General features: G+C 38.1%; 1 protein-coding gene across 1 annotated transcript in view; it reads right to left on the minus strand.

The window, feature by feature from the left end:
- Nucleotides 1–22,200, minus strand: part of PDK3 (pyruvate dehydrogenase kinase 3) — a 63,601-nt gene that overhangs the window by 3,540 nt on the left and 37,861 nt on the right. Inside the window, exons 6-11 of the mRNA XM_080909904.1 lie at nt 21,397–21,474; nt 13,457–13,533; nt 11,817–11,918; nt 11,165–11,275; nt 7,091–7,204; nt 1,435–1,574 (exon numbers count right to left, since the gene is read on the minus strand). Of these exons, the coding sequence (XP_080766030.1) occupies nt 1,435–1,574; nt 7,091–7,204; nt 11,165–11,275; nt 11,817–11,918; nt 13,457–13,533; nt 21,397–21,474 (622 nt within the window). The remainder of the gene's footprint in view (nt 1–1,434; nt 1,575–7,090; nt 7,205–11,164; nt 11,276–11,816; nt 11,919–13,456; nt 13,534–21,396; nt 21,475–22,200) is intronic.

The raw sequence follows: 22,200 nt of genomic DNA on the forward strand, positions 1-22,200 counted from the left end.
ATCCCAGTTTGGACAATTCAGAAAATTTTAGAAAATGAGATGAAAGTTACACTGACACAGAAAAGTAAAGAGTTAAATGAAACAAATACATATTGTTCAACAGGATGAAAAGTGATCTATCTCATTTGAAGAAAAAATATAGCACACACACACACACACACACACACAGAGAGAGAGAGAGAGAGAGAGAGAGAGAGAGAGAGAGAGAGAGAGAGAAAGAGAGAGAGAGAGAGAGAGAGAGAGAGAGAGAGAGAGAGAGAGAGAGAGATAAGATAGTGGAAATTATCTAAAATATAGACAATGCTATGTTTGAGTTTGGTTTTGACTTTCTTTTTTCCCCCTATTTTGGTTTTGTGAGGCAGGGTTTCTCTGTCCTGGAACTCACTCTATAGACCAGGCTGGCATTGAACACACAGAAATCTGCCTGCCTCTGCCTCCTTAGTGCTGGGACTAAAGAGTGAACACCAGCACCCAGCTTTTCTTTCTTTTAACTTAATGTTTTTTAAGTTGAAAGTTTTTTAAGTTAGATTTTTCTGTTAGTTTTTTTTAAACACATAAATTAAGAAAAGATAATTTTAATTGAAAAAATTGGAAACTAAAGGCTAGATTTTTTTCCTTACTATCATAAAACAGTGACAACTATTCTACAAGTAACAACTTTTCATTTTAATAATTTACTGTGATAAATGATGCATTATAAAGGACCTACCATCAGCTACTTTTAAGTGAACAGCTTGGTGGCTTGGGCATATTCATACTGTTGTACAAGCATCACCAATACTTATACCAAGACCGTTCTCATCACCGCAAACAGAAAGTTTGTTCTCATTAACAATTCTTTGTTCTACCTCCCATGAAGCCCTGACAGCCATCCATCTACCTTCCAACTCTGAAAGGCTCACTCTAGGTATCTCATAAAAGTGTGATATTATTTGCACTTAAGTATGGCCTGTTCCACATCAAATAATGACTTCAAAATTCATCTACATTGAAGCATGCATCAGAATCTCCTTTTTAAAGACTAATGTTTCACTATGTGATTAATTTTAGCTTCATTTTTCAGTATTAGCCCACAAAATTTCTCAGCATATTTCTGTAAATTTATAAGACTGACAATAAACTGAAAACTTAATTGTTTTAAAACAACATTCACAGTAGAATAAACCCTTCTTCACTGTCAATACCTCTGAAGTCCAAGGATTCCTAGGACTGAGGGAATTCCATTTAAATGATGATTCTAGCTACCCAATTCTTGTTCTCCTTTTCAGCATAAAAGTCTTTCTCTAAGCGTTCTTTTTTTCTAAGGATCACTTTGCTTTTCCAATGATAAAAATCACAGAGAATGCATGGTGTAAAATACTGTTCAATTGTCTGCCTGGTACTTTCTGGAGACAAATCAGATATTTTATAATGGAAATCGAAGTGGTTTCTTACTGTTTAGCCTTGTATTTTGATGCATCCCTTGGCTCACTGCTGGGATTGCTCCAGTCATCAGCTTCAGGAGTGGTCTTGTAATGGCGCCATGCAGACTTATTGAAAACTGGCAGCCTCTCAAAGGATTCACTTGAAAGGGCCTATTACAAAAAAATACATACACCAAAGATCTTGGATGCTATTTTTTTCACATGAAATTCACAAATTTTACTCCTTTAAACACCAGTAACCATATGTTTATTTTTGAAATATTAACATTTATTTTTTAGATTTACTTAAGACCAACCAGGAAAAATGTCCTGAACCCTTTGAGTGAAATCATTTGCTCACTCACTCAAAATCAATACTGAAACAATATGACAGAAACAAAATATATTATAATTATCAAATACTACTTTGAGATACTCACTAATATTGACAATATATGTTAAGATCTATCATTTTTGTTCAAGAGGCATTTGCTGCTCAAAAAGTACCCAAGAAGTAAAGTCTTATTCATACCAGTCTTATAAGCATTTGCCATCAAGTGCCATTAAGCATCATTTATTATTTATAGTGTGGGAATGTAGTCAGCGGTAGAGAGCATGTCTAGTACCATGCAGGAGGCTCTGGGCTTCATCTTCAACACCAAAGGAAGCAAGCTTACTCCATCACTGAGATATACATCTAAATAACTAGTACAACTGTGACTTCATTTCTAGTAATCAACTATGCCTCAGGTCAAAAGAATGAGCCAGTTCTACGTAACTCAATGTGGAAAAGTTCTGCAGGATACATTCCAAACTTACAAAACAAAAATAAGCAGCTGAAATGTCTTTAAAATTAGATCTGAAATCTATTTTATACACAGACCAGGCTAGTCTGCCTCTGCCTTTCAAGTGCTGAGCTTAAGGGTGTGTGCTGCCACATTCAACTCCTCTATTAGATTTCTACTTGTTTGTTTTGCCTTTATGATACTGGGAATGGAACCCAAAGCCTTGTATATGTTAGGCACAATCTATATGCCTGAGCTGCATCCCTAGCCCCTATAAATATAGAATCAACTCTAGGAGGTTCCATAAAAAACAGAAACCCAGTATCACTTGAAGAGAAGTATGGCTTAGTGCCAGCAGTGAAACATTGCATTTCACCTTTTGAAACATTTAAATGTTACTGTATGCCTCTATTACCTATTAAAATAACATACCAAAATTCTAGAATTCAGAAATAAAGTCTAACACCACCAACAAATGAGAAAAACTGGAACAGTTTTTAAAACTAACAGACATTAGTTACTAGATAAACATTTTAAATGGCTATTATAATTTTATTAATTAAAAAATTAACATACAATGTAACAGGCTCCATTAAGGCATTTTTATATATAGTGTGTTTTTACTGATTCCCGTCCCCTCCAGCTCTACTCTTCCATCTCCATGTCTGTTCCTTGTATCCCTACCTTTCAACTTTAGTAGTTTCTGCTTTTATGTGCTATTCTCCCATCCTCCATCCTCAAAAACCTTCCTTTTATCTAATGGAATTCTTTATAGTTTTGTGACCTGTCTTGATACTCAGTTCCACATATGTACACATATAGACAAATTAAAAGCCAAGATCTGAATCTTCCCCAACCTCCATCATACAGATTAGCTTCCCTTATCCACCTGTCTCCGCTGTGTCCTCTGAGACAACCAAGCTGCCCTGAACAGTCCACTAAACCCAGAGGACCTCCATTGTCCCACTAACTCTCTGTACACCCCTTCACCATACCTGTAAATCTTGAACCATGCAAACCTGCTGATCCAGAACTACACAGCCCAAGGATACCCATCAGAGGCCTGCCACAACAAGACTACTTGTACCTACTACAACAAGAACATCCAGGGACCAAAACCAGGCAGATGGCTTAAAAGCCCTTGACAGAACACAGTCAACAAAAGCCAGGCCAATATGGCACCTTCAGAGCACAGCTACCCTACTACAGCAAGCCCTGGGTAGTCTAACATAACCAAAACACAAAGATGACCTTAAATCTAACCTAAAAAGACAATAGAGGCCTTTAAAGAGAAAATGAATAAATTCCTTAAATAAAAAGATAGAGATCTTTAAAGAAGAAACAAATATGTCTCTTAAAGTTATACAGGAAAATACAATTAAACAGCTGAAGGAAATAAATAAAAGTGTAAAAGACCTGAAAGTGAAAATAGAAGCAATAAAGAAAACCCAAACTGAGGAAATCCTGGGGATGGAAAACCTAGGGAAGAAAACAGGAACAGCAGATGCAAGCATCACCAACAGAATACAGGAGATAGAAGAGAGAATTTCAGGGGCAGAAGACACAGTAGAAGAAATTGGTTTGGGCTGGAGAGATGGCTCAGTGATTAAGAGCACTGACTGCTCTTCCAGAGGTCCTGAGTTCAAATCCCAGCAACCACATGGTGGTTCACAACCATCTGTAATGGGATCTGATGTCCTCTTCTGGTGTGTCTGAAAACAGATACAGTGCACTCATATACATTAAATAAATAAATACATATTTTTTTAAAAAAAGAAATTGGTTCATCAGTCAAAGAAAATGTTAAATCTAAAACCATCCTGACACAAACCATCCAGGAAATCTGGGATACCATGAAACGACCTAAGCTAAGAATTATAGGAATGGAAGAAGTTGAAGAGTCCCAGTTCGGAGGCCCAGAAAATATTCTCAACAAAATCATAAAAGAAAACGTGGGGATCAGAAGTGAGTGCACCTTTGTGAAGGCAAATGGAGGGGGAAGGAGGGATGGGAGCGAGGTGGGGTAAAGAAATAACATCTCAAATGTAAATACAGAGTATCTAATAAAAAAAGAGAAAAAAACCACCAGAGAATATGCATAAACTAAACTAAGATTCTTAAGGAGCATTTCAGGATAAATTCTTGCTGATCTGAGGCTCTGCCACTCCTATCATGCACAAGATAGACAAAGCATTCCTGAACAATAAAAGAACTTTAGGAGGAATCACCATCCTAATTTTAAGTTGCACTACAAAGCAACAGTGATTAAAAACTACATGATAGAAACAGACTGTTTGACCAATGCAATCGAATTGAAGACCCAGAAATAAGCCCATGCATTTGGACACTTTTTTCCCAATAATGGGAAAAAAGAAAGCATCTTCAACAAATGGTGCTGCTCTAGCTGGTTGTCTACATGGAGAAGAATGCAACTTGATTCATATTCATCACCCGGCACAAAATTCAAGTCCAAGTAGATCAAGGACTTCAGCATAAAAATAGATACACTAAATCTCATAGCACAGAAAGTGGGGAATAGCCTTGAACTCAATGGTTCAGGAGACAATTTCCTGAACAGAACACCAATGGCTCAGGCTCTAAAGTCAACGATTGATAAATGAGACCCCATGAAACTATAAGGCTTCTGTAAGGCGAAGGACACTGTCAATAGAACAAACCGGCAGCCTACATACTGGGAAAGGATCTTTAACAACCCTACATCTGACAGAGGGATAATATTCAAAAAATATAATAACGAACTCAAGAAGTTATTCCAATAAACGAAGAATTCTCAACAGAGCAATCTCAAATAACTGAGAAGCACTCAAAAAAATGTCTAATATCCTTAGTCATCAGGGAAATACAAATCAAACAACTGTGAGATTCCATCTTATACCAGTCAGACTGGCTAAGATCAAAAACTCAAGTGATAGCACATGCTGGGGAGGATGTAGAGAAAGAGGAACACTCCTCCAGTGCTGGTAAGAATGCAAATTTGTACAACCATTTTGGAAATCAATTTGGCGGTTTCTCAATAAACTGGGAATAGTTCTACCTCAAGACTTAGCTATACCACTCCTGGACATATATATATAAAAGATGCCCCACTATACCACAGGGACACTTGTTCAACTATGTTCATAGTAACTTTATTTGTAAGAGCCAGAAACCAGAAACAAGCCAGATATCTCTCAACTGAAGAATGGATGAAGAAAATATGGTATACCTACAAAATAGGATACTATTCAGCTATTAAAAGTAAAGACATCATGAATTTTACAGACAAATGTATGGAATGTGAGAATATCATTCTGAATGAGGTAACCCAGACCCAAAAGAACATGCATGGTATATTTTCACTTATAAGTGGATATTAGCCATAAAATACAGGATATCCATGCTACACTCCACAGACCCAAAGAAACTGAACATGAAGTGAAGCCCAAGTGAAGATGCTTGAATTTCACTTAGAAGGGGGAATAAAATAGTCATTAAGAGGCATATGGAGGAAGGAAACTGGATGGGAGAGGGGACAGGGGAGGAGAATGTAGGGTTTCAGGGTCAGGTGTGGGGAGGGACAGGAGAGATGGCCAGATGGCCATGAGAATGAATGGAAATCTGCAACTGACAGGAGTAAGGGGGCATATAGAGTAAGTACTTGGATATGGGAGGCTCCCCAGAATCAAAGAAGGTGATCTTACTTAAGACTCACAGCAGTGGGGATAGAGAACCTGAAGAGGCCACTTCCTGTAGCCAGGCAGGAACCTCAGTGAAGGATAGGGATGCCAACCTACCCACAAAAATTTTGACCTAAAATTCTTTCTGCCTACAAGAAATACAGGCATGGGGGATGGAGCAGAGACAGAGGGAATGGCCAACCAATAACCAGCCCAATTAGAGACCCATCCCATGGGCAAGCAGCAATTCCTGACACTATTAATGAAACTCTGTTATACTTGAAGACAGGAGTCTAGAATGGCTGTCCTCTGAGAGCTTCTACTCACCAACCAACTCAGACAGATGCAGACACCCACAGCTAGTGCAGAGTAGGGGGAAGCATTGCAGGTCCTGAAGGGAACAGGAACTCTACTGGAAGACCAACAGAGTCAACTAACCTGGACTCTTGGGGCTCTCAGAGACTGAACCACCAACCAAAGAGCATACACTGGCTGGACCTAGGCCTCACTGCACATATGTAGCAGATATGTAGCTCTGTCTTCATGTGTGTCCTGAACAACTGGAGCAGGTGGGGGGCTCCCCCAAAAGCTGTTGTATGTATGTTGGATATGTTCTTCTAGATGGGCTGCCTTGTCTGGCCTCAGTTGGAGAGGATGTATGTAGGTAGCCCTGCAGAGACTTGATGTGCCTAACTGGGGGACATCCAGGCCCTCCCCACCCTTTCAGAGGAGAAGGGAAGAGGTGACTGGGATGGAATGGGGTGCAGTGAGTGGGATGTAAAGTGAATTTTTTAAAAAATCTAAGATCTGCTTGAGAGCAAGCATTTGATATTTGTCTGAGCTAGGTTACCTCACTTGATTCAAGATCTATAGATAATTTTATATAACCATATTATCATTACTGAATTCTTATAACTTGAGAAAATAAAGCAAAAGATGAGAAGATTATTGGTAATCTATTTCCCTTTAAACTAGGATTTTCAATGAACATACAGTTTTGAAAAACTAGATCTATGATTATAAAAATAAAAAACTTAAGCTCATATTTCCATGTTACCTATTTTGTTATGTCTGGTCATAAAATCAGGAGTGAGGCATACTATGGTTTTATAAGTCTGATGTCAAGGTAAGAGATGATACAGTGAGCTCTTCTTGAATGGTTATGGGTACTTCCAGATTTATAAAGTCAAGAGGCCTTTATGCTAACAGAAACAAAGGACAGTACCTTCAAATAAATGACAGCATCAGTACCAACTCCTTCCATGGAATACAATTTCAGATCTCCCTGAAAATATCTGGCATACAGTCGGGAAATTGGCAAGCCATAACCAAATCCAGCCTATTAAGAAAAGAAAATTAATAGAATGAGACCAGTACAAATACTTCATAGGGGACCACTTACAGAAGATTAAAACGAATCCCTGATTTGAATTTAAATTAAATGAATTAATAACTCAATCTTTATAATGCTGCATCTATGATCTATAACCGAAATTCACTATTCCCCCCGCCAAAAACCAAAAAACACTTATGAAGTTTGCATATAAAAAACCCCACATGCCATTTTAATTTTTTTAGCATTTTAAAGTAAAATTTTAGCTATATATGAGCATAAAATCAGGCAAACTTTTTGGAGACAAAGTTTCATGTATCTAGGCTGGCCTTGAACTAACTCATTATGTATCTAAGATTGACCTTGAGCTCCTGATCATCTTGCCTCCACCTCATAAGTACTAGGATTATAGGCACAGAACCACCATGTCTGGCTTATGCAGTGCTGGGGATTAGAATCCAGAGCTTAATTCATACCAGGTAAGGACTCCACCAACTGAACAATACTGTGAGCTCCAAGTGTTACTTTTTAAGTGTATACTTATTATATCTGCAGGTAAGTGTAGCTTGTGACCTTAAAAGAGTTTTTGTTGTTGTTGTTGTTGTTGCATGTTGCAGCAGAGCCCATTATGGAAAGCTACACTGGTGAAAATGCAGAGAATAACTTCTCATAGGGTGCCTGTCCTCTGTTGCCAAACCTATACTTAAGGCTCAGGGAGCATCTTGGGAAGGAGGGCAGAGGATGCCTGCTGCAAGACAGTGTCTTTCTTTAAAAAAAGGGGGGGGGGATGCAAAATGGGAAGTGGAGGGAGAGTGAATAAATAGGAGGTAGATATGTGGGACACAGTGGTGAGTGAATATCATCAAACTACAGAGTGTGTTGTATCGAAGCAAACATCCATCAAGTTTCATTATCAGATTTCCCTCGTGTCTGAAGTAAGAATTAATAGCACAAAAGTTAAAAATTTTTGTGAGACAGGGTTTCTCTGTGTAGCCCTGGCTATCCTGGAACTCACTCTGTAGACCAGGCTGGCTCTGCCTCTGCATCCCAAGTGCTGGGATTAAAGGAGTGCGTACCACTACCAAGCAAGAGTTGAAATTTACCAATAACTACACTAAACCACTGAAAAAAAATTCTTAGAGGTCCTATCTAAGGATCTGGAAAAGCTTAAGTATGTTGATATAGTGAATGAGCATTTTTAGAATAAAAATTACTACCTTCTTATATTTCAATGTCATCAAACTGACAGACAGTAAATAATTTTAAAGAAAAGGTCACAGACAAGAATAAAAATAATGAGACTAAAGTCGGTGACTTTGTGGTTGGCCACAGGTGGTTATGGAGAGAGATGCTACCCAGTAAGCTTTAGCACTCTAGATTAAATCTGGATCAGGAACAGGGCCTTAAGGAAAGAGGGTCATAGTCACACAGGCTTCTGACTCTGAAGTATATGTTTCTGTGTGACTGAGCAGCTCATTCAACTTCTTTAAGACTTTTCTCACCATGAAACGGAAAGCTCACCTCTGAGCGGATAACAATTCACATATAATAGAAAAGGCCATGGCTATGCAGTATCTACCACACAGTCTAATTTAGTAGGATGGTTCAATTTGCTGACAAACCTGAGGACCCGATGTCAGTATCTGGGGTCTACATAAAAACAGAAGTGGTAATTGACCCCACAGAGTTGTTTTCTGACCTGCTAAAGTATAAGTTAACAGGCACAGTAGATATTCTCCCAAAAAGGAAATTCAGACATATGGAGATGAGGTTGTGCCATGCTCTAGGTCACTTCCTACTGTGCAAAACAGTGGCTTTCAGGTTGTACCTCACCACAGAAAATATCATTTGGCTCTACTGTATAGAGGCTGGATGGATGGCTCCTCACCTTACAGTGCACACAGACATCATGTATCCAGTATCATAAATAGGACAAAGTCTAGTAACACTTCTAATGTACAAAGAAGTGTATGAGAGTAAACTGGGGACATAAATACATGGGAATAAGATCATTTCAGGTGCTGGAATATATCTTGATGGGACAGCGCCAGCCGAGCACACCAAAGGTCCTCCATTCCATTCCCCAGCACCTAAACTGAGGAGGCACATAGCTCTATTCTCTAAGCTGGAAGATCCAGAGTTCAGGCTCATTCGTTGTAGCTTCAGTCAGCTATCAGCCTACTGGATGATATCAGACTGTCTCAAAGCACCAACACAGAATAGATCTTGTGCTGGTGAGATGGTGGAGTGGGTCAAAGTACTTGCTGGGCAACCCTGACAATTTGAGCTCAATCCTTGGACAAACAGAAAGGTAAAGGGACAGAATTCAACTTCATAAAACTGTGTGCGCACACACAAACTCATTCTCCTTCTCTCACACAAATAGTTAAAATTGTTTAAATCTGTCATTGTGGCTAGAAAGATGGTGGCTTAGCATTTAAGTGCTAGGTTACTCTTGCAGAAGACCACCTTCTTCTTGCAGCTCTCGCAGCTCCCAGCACCCATGTGATCACAACCATGTATAACTGCAGCTCAAGAGGATCCAATGCCCTCTTCTGATCTCTGCTGGTACTAAGCATGCAATGACACACATACATACATATAGGCACACAAAATATGTATACATATAAAACAGTTTAAAATTTGTTCAGTTAAAATATATGAAGGAAGGCTCAGATTCATAAAACTCTTAAGCCATTTGCAAAGGAAACTGTTTCTAGTACTGCACAGCTGTGTACCCACTTTAAAGTTGAGGACAGTTTATTAAATGGGAGCCATGTGGATGGAAGCATTTCCTCAAAGGCAGCCATAATAGTAGACCAGAAAGCTCCCAGACTGCTCTGCTATTCATTTGCTTTGACCCTTTCTCCCTCATGGCAAGGTGGATAAATACCAGTCTCTTGGAGTCCTCTGTTTCTCAAAGAAAAACATGTCATAAAGAGCTACCCTCAGGATGCTCTTTTAAGAAGACATTTCATATTCTTTTTAAACAACTGAGGAAGATACAAAATTTGTACCAGACCCCGGTCTAGGTTAATACTATTCCAAATTGATCTTTTATGAATTTTCTTGAATCCTGTATAAATGACTTCCTCAGTTTTCCACATGCTGAGTTAACAAACTCTGCCTCAAATAACAATGTAAAGTGTTTGATTTTATTCATACAAATAAAATATAATCTTATGTGCTGATCAGTCAGGTAGGACTTTAAAATGAAACTTAATTTATACCCTGAGCCATTTTGCAGACTGATAGATACATTGCTGTGTTTAATAACAAAGGGTTCAATTGTTGTTTGTCAATTAGAAACACTCAGCAGGGGAAGAAAGTGTGGCCCTACCAGGAATAAATGCTACCATGGTAACCAGAGGCTTTTCTCACTGCCTGAATTAAGGCTCAAGGTTATTTCTAGAGTGCTACAGAGAGACCTCTGAAAATACATACATCACCTATATATTTTGTGCTTACATTATTCAATGTGAAAATTCCAATGATTTTATAATTAAATGTTTTAATTATATAAACAAATTTGACAGTGGTGACCTAAAAGCTGTGGGTGACTTGTGCCTATAAGGAAGGGCAGCACTAAAATCTCTCCTACGAAGTTGAAGCCACACGTTCTACATTGCCCCTTTGCTCACCCATGGGTAATGTCCAGCTCTCTGAGGGTGGTGCATAATGTAAGTGGCTCTCCAGCAGCAGTCTTACCACAGAGAAAAGCTTTTTCATACTGTATTTGGGAGTGAAACACTCAGCTTGGAGTGTTTCTTGGATAAATTAGAAAAGCACTCTCAGTCCAAAGAACTCACACACTAAGTAGCTAAGGCAGAAAGGTGCCTCTGCTCCCAACTACGCCAGAAACATCCCCATTTAGGGAAGGCTAATAATACAACCACCTGAGGAGATGGGCAGCTCCCCATGCCTATATTAAAGACCATTTCTTCTGCAGCAGTTTGCCATGCTTACCAAGGGAGCAGCTCTTGTAGGCTCCAGGCTGGGACGAGGAGCAGTTGAGTACATGTAGTTAAAAAGACGGTCTATTTTTCGAAGTGGGACTCCACCACCTAAGTCACTTATCTGCAGGGCACAACATGTTAAAAATAAAAAGGGAATCAATCTGTGCTTAAGAAGGAGGCTACGAGAGCTCGTTAAATAAAGTACATGCTTAGAAGGCTCTAAAATGAGTAAGAGCTTTGAACTCCCACTGAAAAGTGGTTCCTCTGGGGCCAGCGTAAACAAGAGAGACAGAGTAGTGCAGCAAAATTTGATAGGCTTGGGACTGAGGTCCTACTCATGAACATACAATGTAGTAACTTAAGCCAAAAATCCAGCACAATATAGTCATGTTTCCATAAAGAACAGGGACACACTCTGAGAAATGTGTCATTAGGCAATGTCATCATGAAAATATACTTATACAGAAAAAGATGACTATAATGTCACTAGACAATAGCATCCTTTAGGACCCTCACTATGAATGTGGTCAGTTCATTGCTAAGAAAGCACAAATATGTAACTTTATTTACAAATAACACTCAAGAAGTGCTATTTTCTTTCCTTCCTTCTCATACTATTAAATCAACTGATGATTAAAGTAAAAATGCAAACAACAGATTACCTTAATGGACAAGTCTTCTTTACCCAGAGTAACAAGAGTTTTAACAGCTGGGTAGCCTTCTTTTTTATCTTCATGTAGTTCAACCGTTGCTCTCATTGAGTTCTAAAACAATAAGTTCTTTCTGAAAAACCATGTTGCAGACTTGCAAAGTACAATTAAATTAAAGGCACTGATTATTTTTGGTGCTGGAGGTGAAACCTAGAACCGCACACATGCTAAGCATCTACTCTACCACTGAGCTTCACTCCCAGCCCTGAAAACCCCAATTTCACAAAAGGAATGATCACTAGATTACTTATATATGATAATTACTTTGCACAGCTACTATTAATAAGATTTTCATGCATTTTTGTCCTCTATTGAGCTTAGCTATCCATGGATTTCTATCCAAGAAAATTTCCCTGATGTTCTATTTTGCATTTAATTGTTGCCCCATTCCACATATTAAATAGTTTTCTTACCTTTGCAGGGGGAGGGTTTAGGAGTATGCCTGTGTGTGTGTGTGTGTGTGTGTGTGTGTGTGTGTAGGAGAGTGGTTGGGACAGGGTTTCACTATGAAGACTGGGCTGGCCTATGAAGACTGGGCTGGCCTTGAATTCATAGATACAGCTGTCTTTACATGCCCACTGGTAGGATTAAAGTCACGTGCCATCATGCCTAGTGGCTTTAGGATTTTAAAATTACTCATCTCAACCCAGAAGAATGTTTTTATCACATGTAAATGTGGAGGTATAAGGTGGTTTGTGCATTTTAATGCTATTTATCACTTGCAATTATAAAGCACCTATCATCTAATATGCAGGCAGAAAAACTGAAGGAATTCATGCTTCTCATAAAAATTAATCACTGGACTGAAAAAAGGATAATATCAATCAAAAAGAAATTCTGGAAAGTTCCAGGCTGGCCAAGAGTACACTCACAACTGTACACCCATCCTAGTGTTACACCCATAGCATTCATGCTCTTGGGAGGAAAGCAGCACAAGTGCTTCTTTAGGTATTCGATTTAGTGTTTTACATATTGGTGATGAAATGTTAGCTCAAATACCCTGCTACTGTAACTATCACTGGCAACCGAGTAACAAAAGCAACAGCTTAGGCAATAGAGAGTCTGAAAAAGTTTTTGTTTTCTTTCCTTTTATGCCCAGACTTCACAGTTTTCCTCCCCTACCTCTATCAGGTCTTCTGAAATGATTCAAATTATAAAACCGTTACAGGCTCTCTCAGGACAGGACCGACTAATGCATTAGCACAGTTAATGCTCCAGAATCACAGCTATACAGAAACATGGTTTTATTTTGGTCTGGTAATCACTAATAAACCCTCTTGCTATGTTTGAAAATCTAAAAAGCATCTCTAACCTCCTAACTGAAAGAAAAACAGTATGGATTTGATGTGAAGTCACCAAAGTATAATTAAGTTTCAAAATCAATATGTACTAATATTCACAAAACTAGACTGTACACAGCAATTTTTCATCTCACAGTGTACAGATTATAAAGCCCACAGGATATCAGAAATAGACTTTTTAAAATGATTATGCAAAATCTTTTTCTTATGCTAATCTAATGAATCCATTATGCCCAGAATCAAAGCCATTTAAAATGAAGACTTCTTTCCATGTTTTAAAATTCCACTTACCTTGAACAACTCAAATAGCATGTGAAACAGATGTGACGGCACATAAACTACCTGAATAGGTTTGTTTGGTGCTTTGGCTGAAAACAGAGATAAAACCATCAATGAATAAGGGCCTAAAGTAAGAGAAAGCCAAAAATGATGCTTGTGTTCTATTTTCCAAAAGTACATCAAACAAATCTCCATAAAACACAAATAATACAGATTTCCACATTGAATGACATAACTGAACAAAGCTTCAGAATCAAGCAAAACTGTGGCAACAAACTCCACTTCCTTCATTGCAGCTTTGTGACCCTGAGTAAATAGGCCAAGCTCTTTCTACCTTTGTTGAGCAGAACTGGAATAGTATCACCAGTGCCATGGTATTCTGAGCATCACACACGAACATACAAACATCACTTGGAATTTTTCTAACAAGGAGGATAGATCTGCCATCAATCTCAGTAGTCACTTGTGATAGCAGAGCCACATGAAAGGGGTGGTAAATTTGGACTTAATAGCACTATCGTTTGAATCTGAACTAGTCACTGAAATGCTTATGTAAAGGCTCGGCTAGCTGCCTGATGACAGACTTCGGGGAAATGAATGAAACAAGAAGGCTGACACAAGGAATGCTTAACCCATGGAGAGATTCATACTTTAATGATAGTATTGAGAAATGGTAGAAAATATCATGTGAGGGTCTGGTTGGAGTAGGTTCTTGGAACATGTCCTTGAAGAAGGCATCTTGTTCCTGGCCTGTTCCTTGTTCCTGTTCCTGGATGCTGTGAGGGGAACAGCTTCATCTGCCACATTCCCCTGCAATCACGAGAGTGTGCCTTGTCTCAAGTCCAAAGCAATGGAACCAAGAGACATGAATTGAAGTCTTTCAATTTCATGTGAGCCTAAACCAACCCTTATTACAGAGACAAAGGTAATTATAATGTGTTTTATTATGTTAAACAGGACATGGTGTAGACTAAACTATAAGGTTCATGAAACATTCTACTACAATGAAACTCCTGAGTATCTATAGTATTCTCCTTGAACCAGGGATCTTTTAAGGAACATCAAAGAAACTGAACCGCATGCAAAACACTAATAACTACTAGTAGGTGGAAGAAAGATGTTCAGCATGAAAAGTCCTTCCTCATGACATGCAATCAGGTAAGACACTGAAACAAACTTTCTCAACTAGAACAGATACCTTATAACTTAGTATTTCCTCTAATAAAGTAATTAATGATAATATAAATTAGAGGTAATAATCATTTGTTCTAAGAAGCTTATTATGAGCTTCTCTATTTATCATGAATTGTATCCTTATGATAATATATAGTGATCATAGAGTAGGTCTATCAGTTACAGATGAGAAAACAAGCTTTGGAAAGCTGATGTGACCGTGTTAACAGAAGTGATGCTGAAATTGGACACATAGTACTGTTGGTTTACATCTGTGTCACCAAAGGCCATATGTTAAAGACATCATTGCCAGTCTGTGGTACTAATAGGATATGGTAGAACCATTGGGAGGTAAAGCCTAGTATAAAGAAGACAGGTCAAGGAGGCATGCCTCCAAAATCAATCTTGGTCGACTCTAGTTCCTTCTCTCTCGTTTCCTGGCTTCCACGAGGTAAACAACTTTAGCCCATCATATATTCCCTGCTATAATGCTGCGTCCTGCCATAGGCCCTACAGGCATGTCCAACAGTTTGACACTGTAGCACCTACAAACTTGATACCAGGGAACCATACAATTGACTTGATACACACATACCCTAAAGTTTTAAGTAGTTTATGGTTTTGTATTGAGTTACATACGCAGCTATTCTAGATTGTGGTCAGACTCATATCTGTAACACTGGAGCCAAACTTTCATGGATGAAACCTCTAAAACATTTGATTAAAACAAACCTCTCTTCCTTTAGGGTGTTATCACAGGTATTTTATCATGACAGACTGTAGCTAATACAATTGGCCTAAGAACATTTTTAGCAGGTAGAAGGGATTAGACCTAGAGCCTCATGTACCTTAAAAAAAAGTACTCTACCAAGGAGCTATGTTTCCAGGTCCCAATTCCTTTGATGATGTTATTTGAAACAGTGACATATCTAAAAGGTTGGAAATCATCTAAAAACAGAAAGCCAAAGTCCCTTTATTCTTTCCCCTCTCTGCACTCTGCATTTCTGCTGTGGTCTTTTACAGGATATTTACATTCCATTCTATAAACTTAATTAACTATTTTATCGGGTCCCTATATGTTCTGTTAAGAAAGTTAAAAATCAGTAATGTATGTTAAGACTCAACCACTGTCGAACAGCCACAAAGGTACTATTTCCTTCCCGGTGAGCCAATGGCATGCTTCATGTGCTACTTGGATGAAATTTTCAGCTTTCCAGTGAAATGGATTCTGTCTACATTCTTCCACCTGCTCATTATCACATGACCCCTTTTAGAACATATCACATACAGGCTAGAGGTCTGAATTGGAAATATCCCCCAAAAGCTCATGGATTTGGACACTTGGTCCTCCACTGGTGACACTATTTGGGGAGGCTATGGAATATTTAAGAGGTGATGCTTTGCTGGAGGAAGTATTTCATTTCCTACTTGCTTTTATCCTTCTTTCTTCTATCTCTTTCCTATGTGCTAATGAAAATGTGATCAGCCAGCTTCCTTCTCTTGCTACCATGACATACCTTCTCCATCACGAAGGACACTACTCTTCTGGAACTATAAGCCAAAATGAACTCTTTCCTCCTTAAGTTGCTTTTGATTGTGGTATCTTATCATGACACAAATGTAATCACTGCACAGTGCATGTCACTCTTGCATGCTATGCTTTTATTCCTTTTGTATCAAATTATACTCTTGGGTGGCCTAACTTTATCACCAAATCTTCCAGCTTCTTTTGCATCGTATACATGCTATTTGTTAGGAACCTTTAAATTAGATTCAGCTGCTTTTTCAAACATGTTACATGGCCATCTCTGTGGTTGCAGTGTCTCATATATTTTTACATCTGTATTATACAGCCCATTGACCTAGTTATATAACTTCCTTTACAATGGTGTGCAAGGGAGGACACATTTCTCAATCCTGAAAACCCTGTCTCGGTTGTGGCTTTGGCTAGATAGACACAGAAACTGGAGTTTAAAATCATTCTTCCTCAGAATTAGAGAGGCATATTCTGCCAGTAACAGAGCAGCAGAGAAACACAATGGCAGTTAGGTGTTATTCTTGCTACTGACTTGCCAAAGTTTAACCTACCATGGTTGTAATTTTGTTTGGGAATTCAGTTTACAACTAAGTTTATCACTTGAGGTAGCTAGTGTTCCTTTGCCTTTGGATATTGCCCATAGAGTTTTAAAGTTGAATTAAGACTCAACTGACTTAGAATAAGCTTTCAGTAAGGTAGACAACAACCAGAGAGACTTCCAAATGCTAAAATGAAGGTTTTACTTTGGAGTAATGTTATTCACATATCCCATCTGGGAAGTTGCTCGTAGACAACACATCCCCACGTTACTGTTGCTATAGCAGAGACTAGATAGTGTTAAGCTACTCTGTGCATCTCACCAGGCTTCCCTTAGACCAGCTTCAGCAAACTAATCCCAATCATTGGGCTTCTTTCCTGTTCTAGTTCTTTGTACCACTCAGCTCTGCTCCCACAGTCCCTCTCCTGGATAACTAGAAAAATGGTTGCCATGTCTGCAGTAGCCTACTCCTTTTTGGCTTGGTCCTGCCCTGGTCTGTCACTCAGCATGATTCTATCTGGCTGTATTCTTCTATAAGTTGGCACTAATGGGTTTCCATGGACTCAGTGTCTGTGTGCATCAACTCATACCTAGAAACTTAATTTCTATAATGGTGGGGTTCATTAGTTCATGATAGTGGACCTTATGAATTGGATTAGCACTCTTATAGAAGACATCCCAACCCCAGAGAGTGCCTTTGCCCTTTGCTAGATAGAAAAGCATACCAAAAAGTCATCTTTAAGTCAGAAAATGGGCCCTCACCAGACACCAAATCTGTTAGCACCATGATCTTGTATTTCTAGCTTCTAGATCCACAAAAAACATATGTCTGTTATTCAGTCCACCCAGTCTCTGATAGTTTTGTTTAGCAGCCTTAAGGGACTAATACAGTGGTCCACTTAGAAGTCTCCTTGGCTTTGTTTGCTGTTTTTATGGTATTCTTTTATTGTGGCTGTAATGGGGCCTGAGAAGCAATCTGAGTTCTTAGTTTATCTTGTGGCAAGCAGCATCATTAGTTATATAAACAGCCTCAGAATTCAATTCAACCTTTTCAGTTCAAATTTCAAGGAAATAAAAAACATTTTACAGTTTGTTTTCTTCTTTTATGTTTAAACAACATTCTTTAGGAGTTATCTAAAGGCGTGCTCAATTATGTGTACTTTTCGTGGGCAATATTAGAGTTGACATTTCTTTTCTTCCTCTTAGAAGTATGTAAAATGTTTTTGGCTACGATTCTTCCCTTATCCTGGGCCCAGTGGCTATAGTGGATGATTAATAGAGGCTTGTTCGCTTTCTAAAATAAGATGAACAAAATATGAATATTAGCTCTAATAGTACATTTTTAAAAGTCAATGAAAATAGTGGTCTTGGTTTTTTATGCTTGATACTCAAGAAATAATAAAGTCTACTTTCCATAGTCATTGCCCAAAACATCATTAGTTGAAGCAGCATTTAATAAATGTCAACGGATCTTAGCCAGACTAACTACAGGGCACAGAGAGAGTATCCAACTTAGCAAAATCAGAAATGAAAGTGGAGACAACAACAGAAACTGAGAAAATTCAAGAATTCATCAGATCCTATACAAAAGCCTATACTCAACAGAATACAGATACCAGATACCAAAGTTAAATCAAGATTAGATAAACCATCTAAACAGTCCTAAGAAATTGAAGCAGTCATCAAAACCCTCCCAACCAAATAAAAAGAGCCCAGGACCAGAAGGGTTCAGTGCAGAATTCTCTCAGACTTTTATAGAAGACCTAATACCTATACTCTCCAAACTATTCCACAAAATAGAGACAGAGGGAACACTACCCAACTCATTCTTCGAAGCTACAATTACTCTCATACCTAAGCCATACAAAGACCCTACATGGAAAGAGAACTTGAACACATCAAAACAATCATTTATCATGATCAAGTAGGCTTCATCCCTGAGATGCAGGGATGGTTCAATTTATGGAAATCCATCAACGTAATCCAACAAATAAACAAAGTCAAAGAAAAAATCCATATGATCATCTCACTAGATGCTGAAAAGGCATTTCACAAAATTCAACACCCCTTCATGTTAAAAGCTTTTGAAATAGCAGGAATTCGAGGCCCATACCTAAGCATAGTAAAAGCAATTTACAGCAAACCAGTAGCCAGCATCAAAAGTGAGAAACTTGAAGCAATCCCACTAAAACCAGGAACTATAAAAGGCTGTCTATTCTCCCCTACCTATTCAACATAGTACTGGAAGTCCTGGCCAGAGCAATTAGACAACAAAAGAAAATCAAAGGGATACAAATCGGAAGGAAGAAGTCAAAATATCACTATTTTCAGATGACATGATAGTATACTTATGTGACCCCAAAATTACACCAGAGAACTTTTACAGCTGATAAACAACTTCAGCAAAGTGGCTGGATATAAAATTAACTCAAACAAATCAGTAGCCTTCCTCTACTCAAAGGATAAACAGGCTGAGAAAGAAATTAGGGAAAAGATACCCTTCACAATAGGTCACAAAAAATATGAAATACCTTGGTGTGACCCTAACTAAGCAAGTGAAAGATCTGTATGACAAGAGCTTCAAATCTCTGAAGAAGGAAATTGAAGAAGATCTCAATAGATGGAAAGATCTCCCATGCTCATGGATTGGAAAGATCAACATTGTAAAACTGGCCATCTTGCCTAAGGCAACCTACAGATTCAATGCAATCCCCATCAAAGTTCCAACTCAATTCTTCATAAGAGTTAGAGCAATTTGCAAATTCATCTGGAATAACAAAAAGCCTAGGATAGCGAAATCTATTCTCATCAAAAAAAAAAAAAAAAAAAAAAAAAAAAAAAAAAAAACCAAAAAAAAAAAAAAAACCAAAAACTTCTGTGAGAATAACCAGCCCTGACCTCAAGCTATATTACAAGGCAATTGTGATAAAAACCGTATGCTACTGGTACAGAGATAGGCACGTGGATCAATGGGATAGAATAGAAGATCCAGAAATGAGCCCTCACATATATGGTCACTTGATCTTTGACAAAGGAGCTGTAAACATTCAATGGAAAAAGGACAGCCTCTTCAACAAATGGTGTTGGCTCAACTGGTAGTCAGCATGCAAAAGAATGAAAATAGACCCTTTCTTATCTCCTTGTATCAAGCTCAGTGCAAGTAGATCAAAGATCTCCACATAAAACCAGGTACACTGAAACTATTAGAAGAGAAAGTGGGGAAGAGCTTAGAACATATAGGCATAGGGGAATATTTCCTGAACAGAACACCAATGGGTTATGCTCTAAGATCAAGAATCGATAAATGGGACCTCATGAAATTGCAAATTTTCTGTAAGGCTAAGGACACTGTCAAGAAAACAAAACACCAGCCAACAGACTGGGGAAGGGTCTTTACCAATTCCACATCTGATAGAGGTCTAATATCCGATATATACAAAGAACTCAAGAATTTATACTCCAGAGAATCAAACAACCCTATTAAAAAAGTGGGGTACAGAGCTAAACAAAGAATTCTCAACTGAGGAATATCAAATGGCTGAGAAGCACCTAAAGAAATGCTCAACATCCCTAGTGTAACCAGGGAAATGCAAATCAAAACAACTCTGAGATTTTCACAGCAGTCAGAATGGTTAAGATCTAAAACTCAGATGACAGCAGATGCTGGTGAGGATGAAGAGAAAGAGGAACACTCCTCCACTGTTGGTGGGGTTGTAAACTGATACAACCACTCTGGAAATCAGTGTGACAGTTCCTCAGAAAATTGAACATAGTACTACCTGAAGACCCAGCTATTCCACTTCTGGACATATATCCCAAAGATGCTCCACCATGTTCATAGCAGTCTTATTTATAATAGCCAGAAGCTGGAAAGAACCCTGATGTCCTTCAACAGAGGAATGGATACAGAAATTATGGTACATTTACACATTGAGTACTACTTAGCTATTGGAAACAATGACTTTATGAAATTCCTAGTCAAATATATGGAACCAATAACTATCATCCTGAGTGAGGTAACCCAGTCACAAAAGAACACACAGGGTATGCACTCACTGATAATTAGATACTAGCCCCAGAAAGCTCTGAATACCCAAGAAACAACTCACAGACTATATGAAGCTCAAAAATAAGGAAGGCCAGAATGTGGAAGCCTCAGTCCTTCTTAGAAAAAAAAAAGAAAATGCAAAAAGAAAAAAATTGTGTATTCATCATATATGTTTATGCAACAAATTTTGTGAGCTATTTTATAAAATAAATTTATTAATAAAAAAGAAAGAGAAAAAATAAATGTCAACTGAATTCTATGCAGACATAAGGAATTTTACTTTCAGATAGCTTTCCTGTAAGAACAAAAATAGAAACTAGAGGCTAAGCAGAAAAAAAAACACATATAAAAGGAAAGGTGGCAACACAAGATTAATCCCCAATGTGAGTGGAAAAGGCTACTAATGAGCACAGGGTACACTGGACGTTCCTTTTCAAAAGAGACTTAGTATGTTCCCAGTTGACTAAGTGTATAAAAACCATTTTCAAACAACATGAAGATAGCAAGGCAGCCCTATTTCAGAATTTCTTGAAAAGACAGCTTGGATCTCATCAGCATTTAAGTCTGCTTTGTACTTAACATTAAAGTCCATTTTCTTGTTATAGCTATATCACCCTGACCCAGCCTGATCTCATCTACACCACTTTGTCCTTTACCATTGAATTCTTCAACTTCCAGATCTGGAGCTACCAGGTAATACTGTTCACAAAGCATCTTGGCTGTTTCATATGCATCTGTTAAGAAAAAAAAAATAATTGTTACACTGATGACAGATATACACATGTGGGTATATACAAAGAAATAAAGAATTTCTCTAAAGGGACTTCAAATGAAGCAAATACCATCTTTTAAAACCATCTTTTGTTTTCAATACATTACTATGACTAAAACATTTCTCTTTTCTCTTTTTAACAACCACAGCCGTATCAGCCGAATCATAGACTAGTAACAATAAAGTTAGGTTTATGCAAAATACGCAAGTGTTTAACTTTTAAATACTGCTAAAAGCTATTTTTCATGGAAATTTATAAACCCATGACTGTACTTCTAAACATTATAGAATCTAATTAAATTGCAGCAAAACAATACTTTCTGTAATTTAAAATATTGACAACTTTCAGACCTGGAGAGATGGCTTAGCAGCTTAGAGTACCTTTTGCTCTTGTGGAGGGCCCAGGTTCAATTCCCAGCATCCACATGGTCGCTCATAGCCACCCGTAACTAAAGTTCCAGGAGATCTGAGGCCTTCTATGGCCTCTGTAGGCACCAGGCATGTACATAATATACATATATACGTGAAGGCAAAATATTAATATACATAAAAGTTAAAACATTGCCCACAGTTATGATCTTTCAGTTACCAGCACATGAAAACTCAATATTAAATTTAGTAAACAGGTTTTCATGAGGTGCAGAATTTACATTATTTGAACCACCCACTGTCTTTAAACTGCCTGTTA

Source organism: Micromys minutus (assembly GCF_963924665.1).
Source record: "Micromys minutus genome assembly, chromosome: X".
Classification (NCBI taxonomy): domain Eukaryota; kingdom Metazoa; phylum Chordata; class Mammalia; order Rodentia; family Muridae; genus Micromys; species Micromys minutus.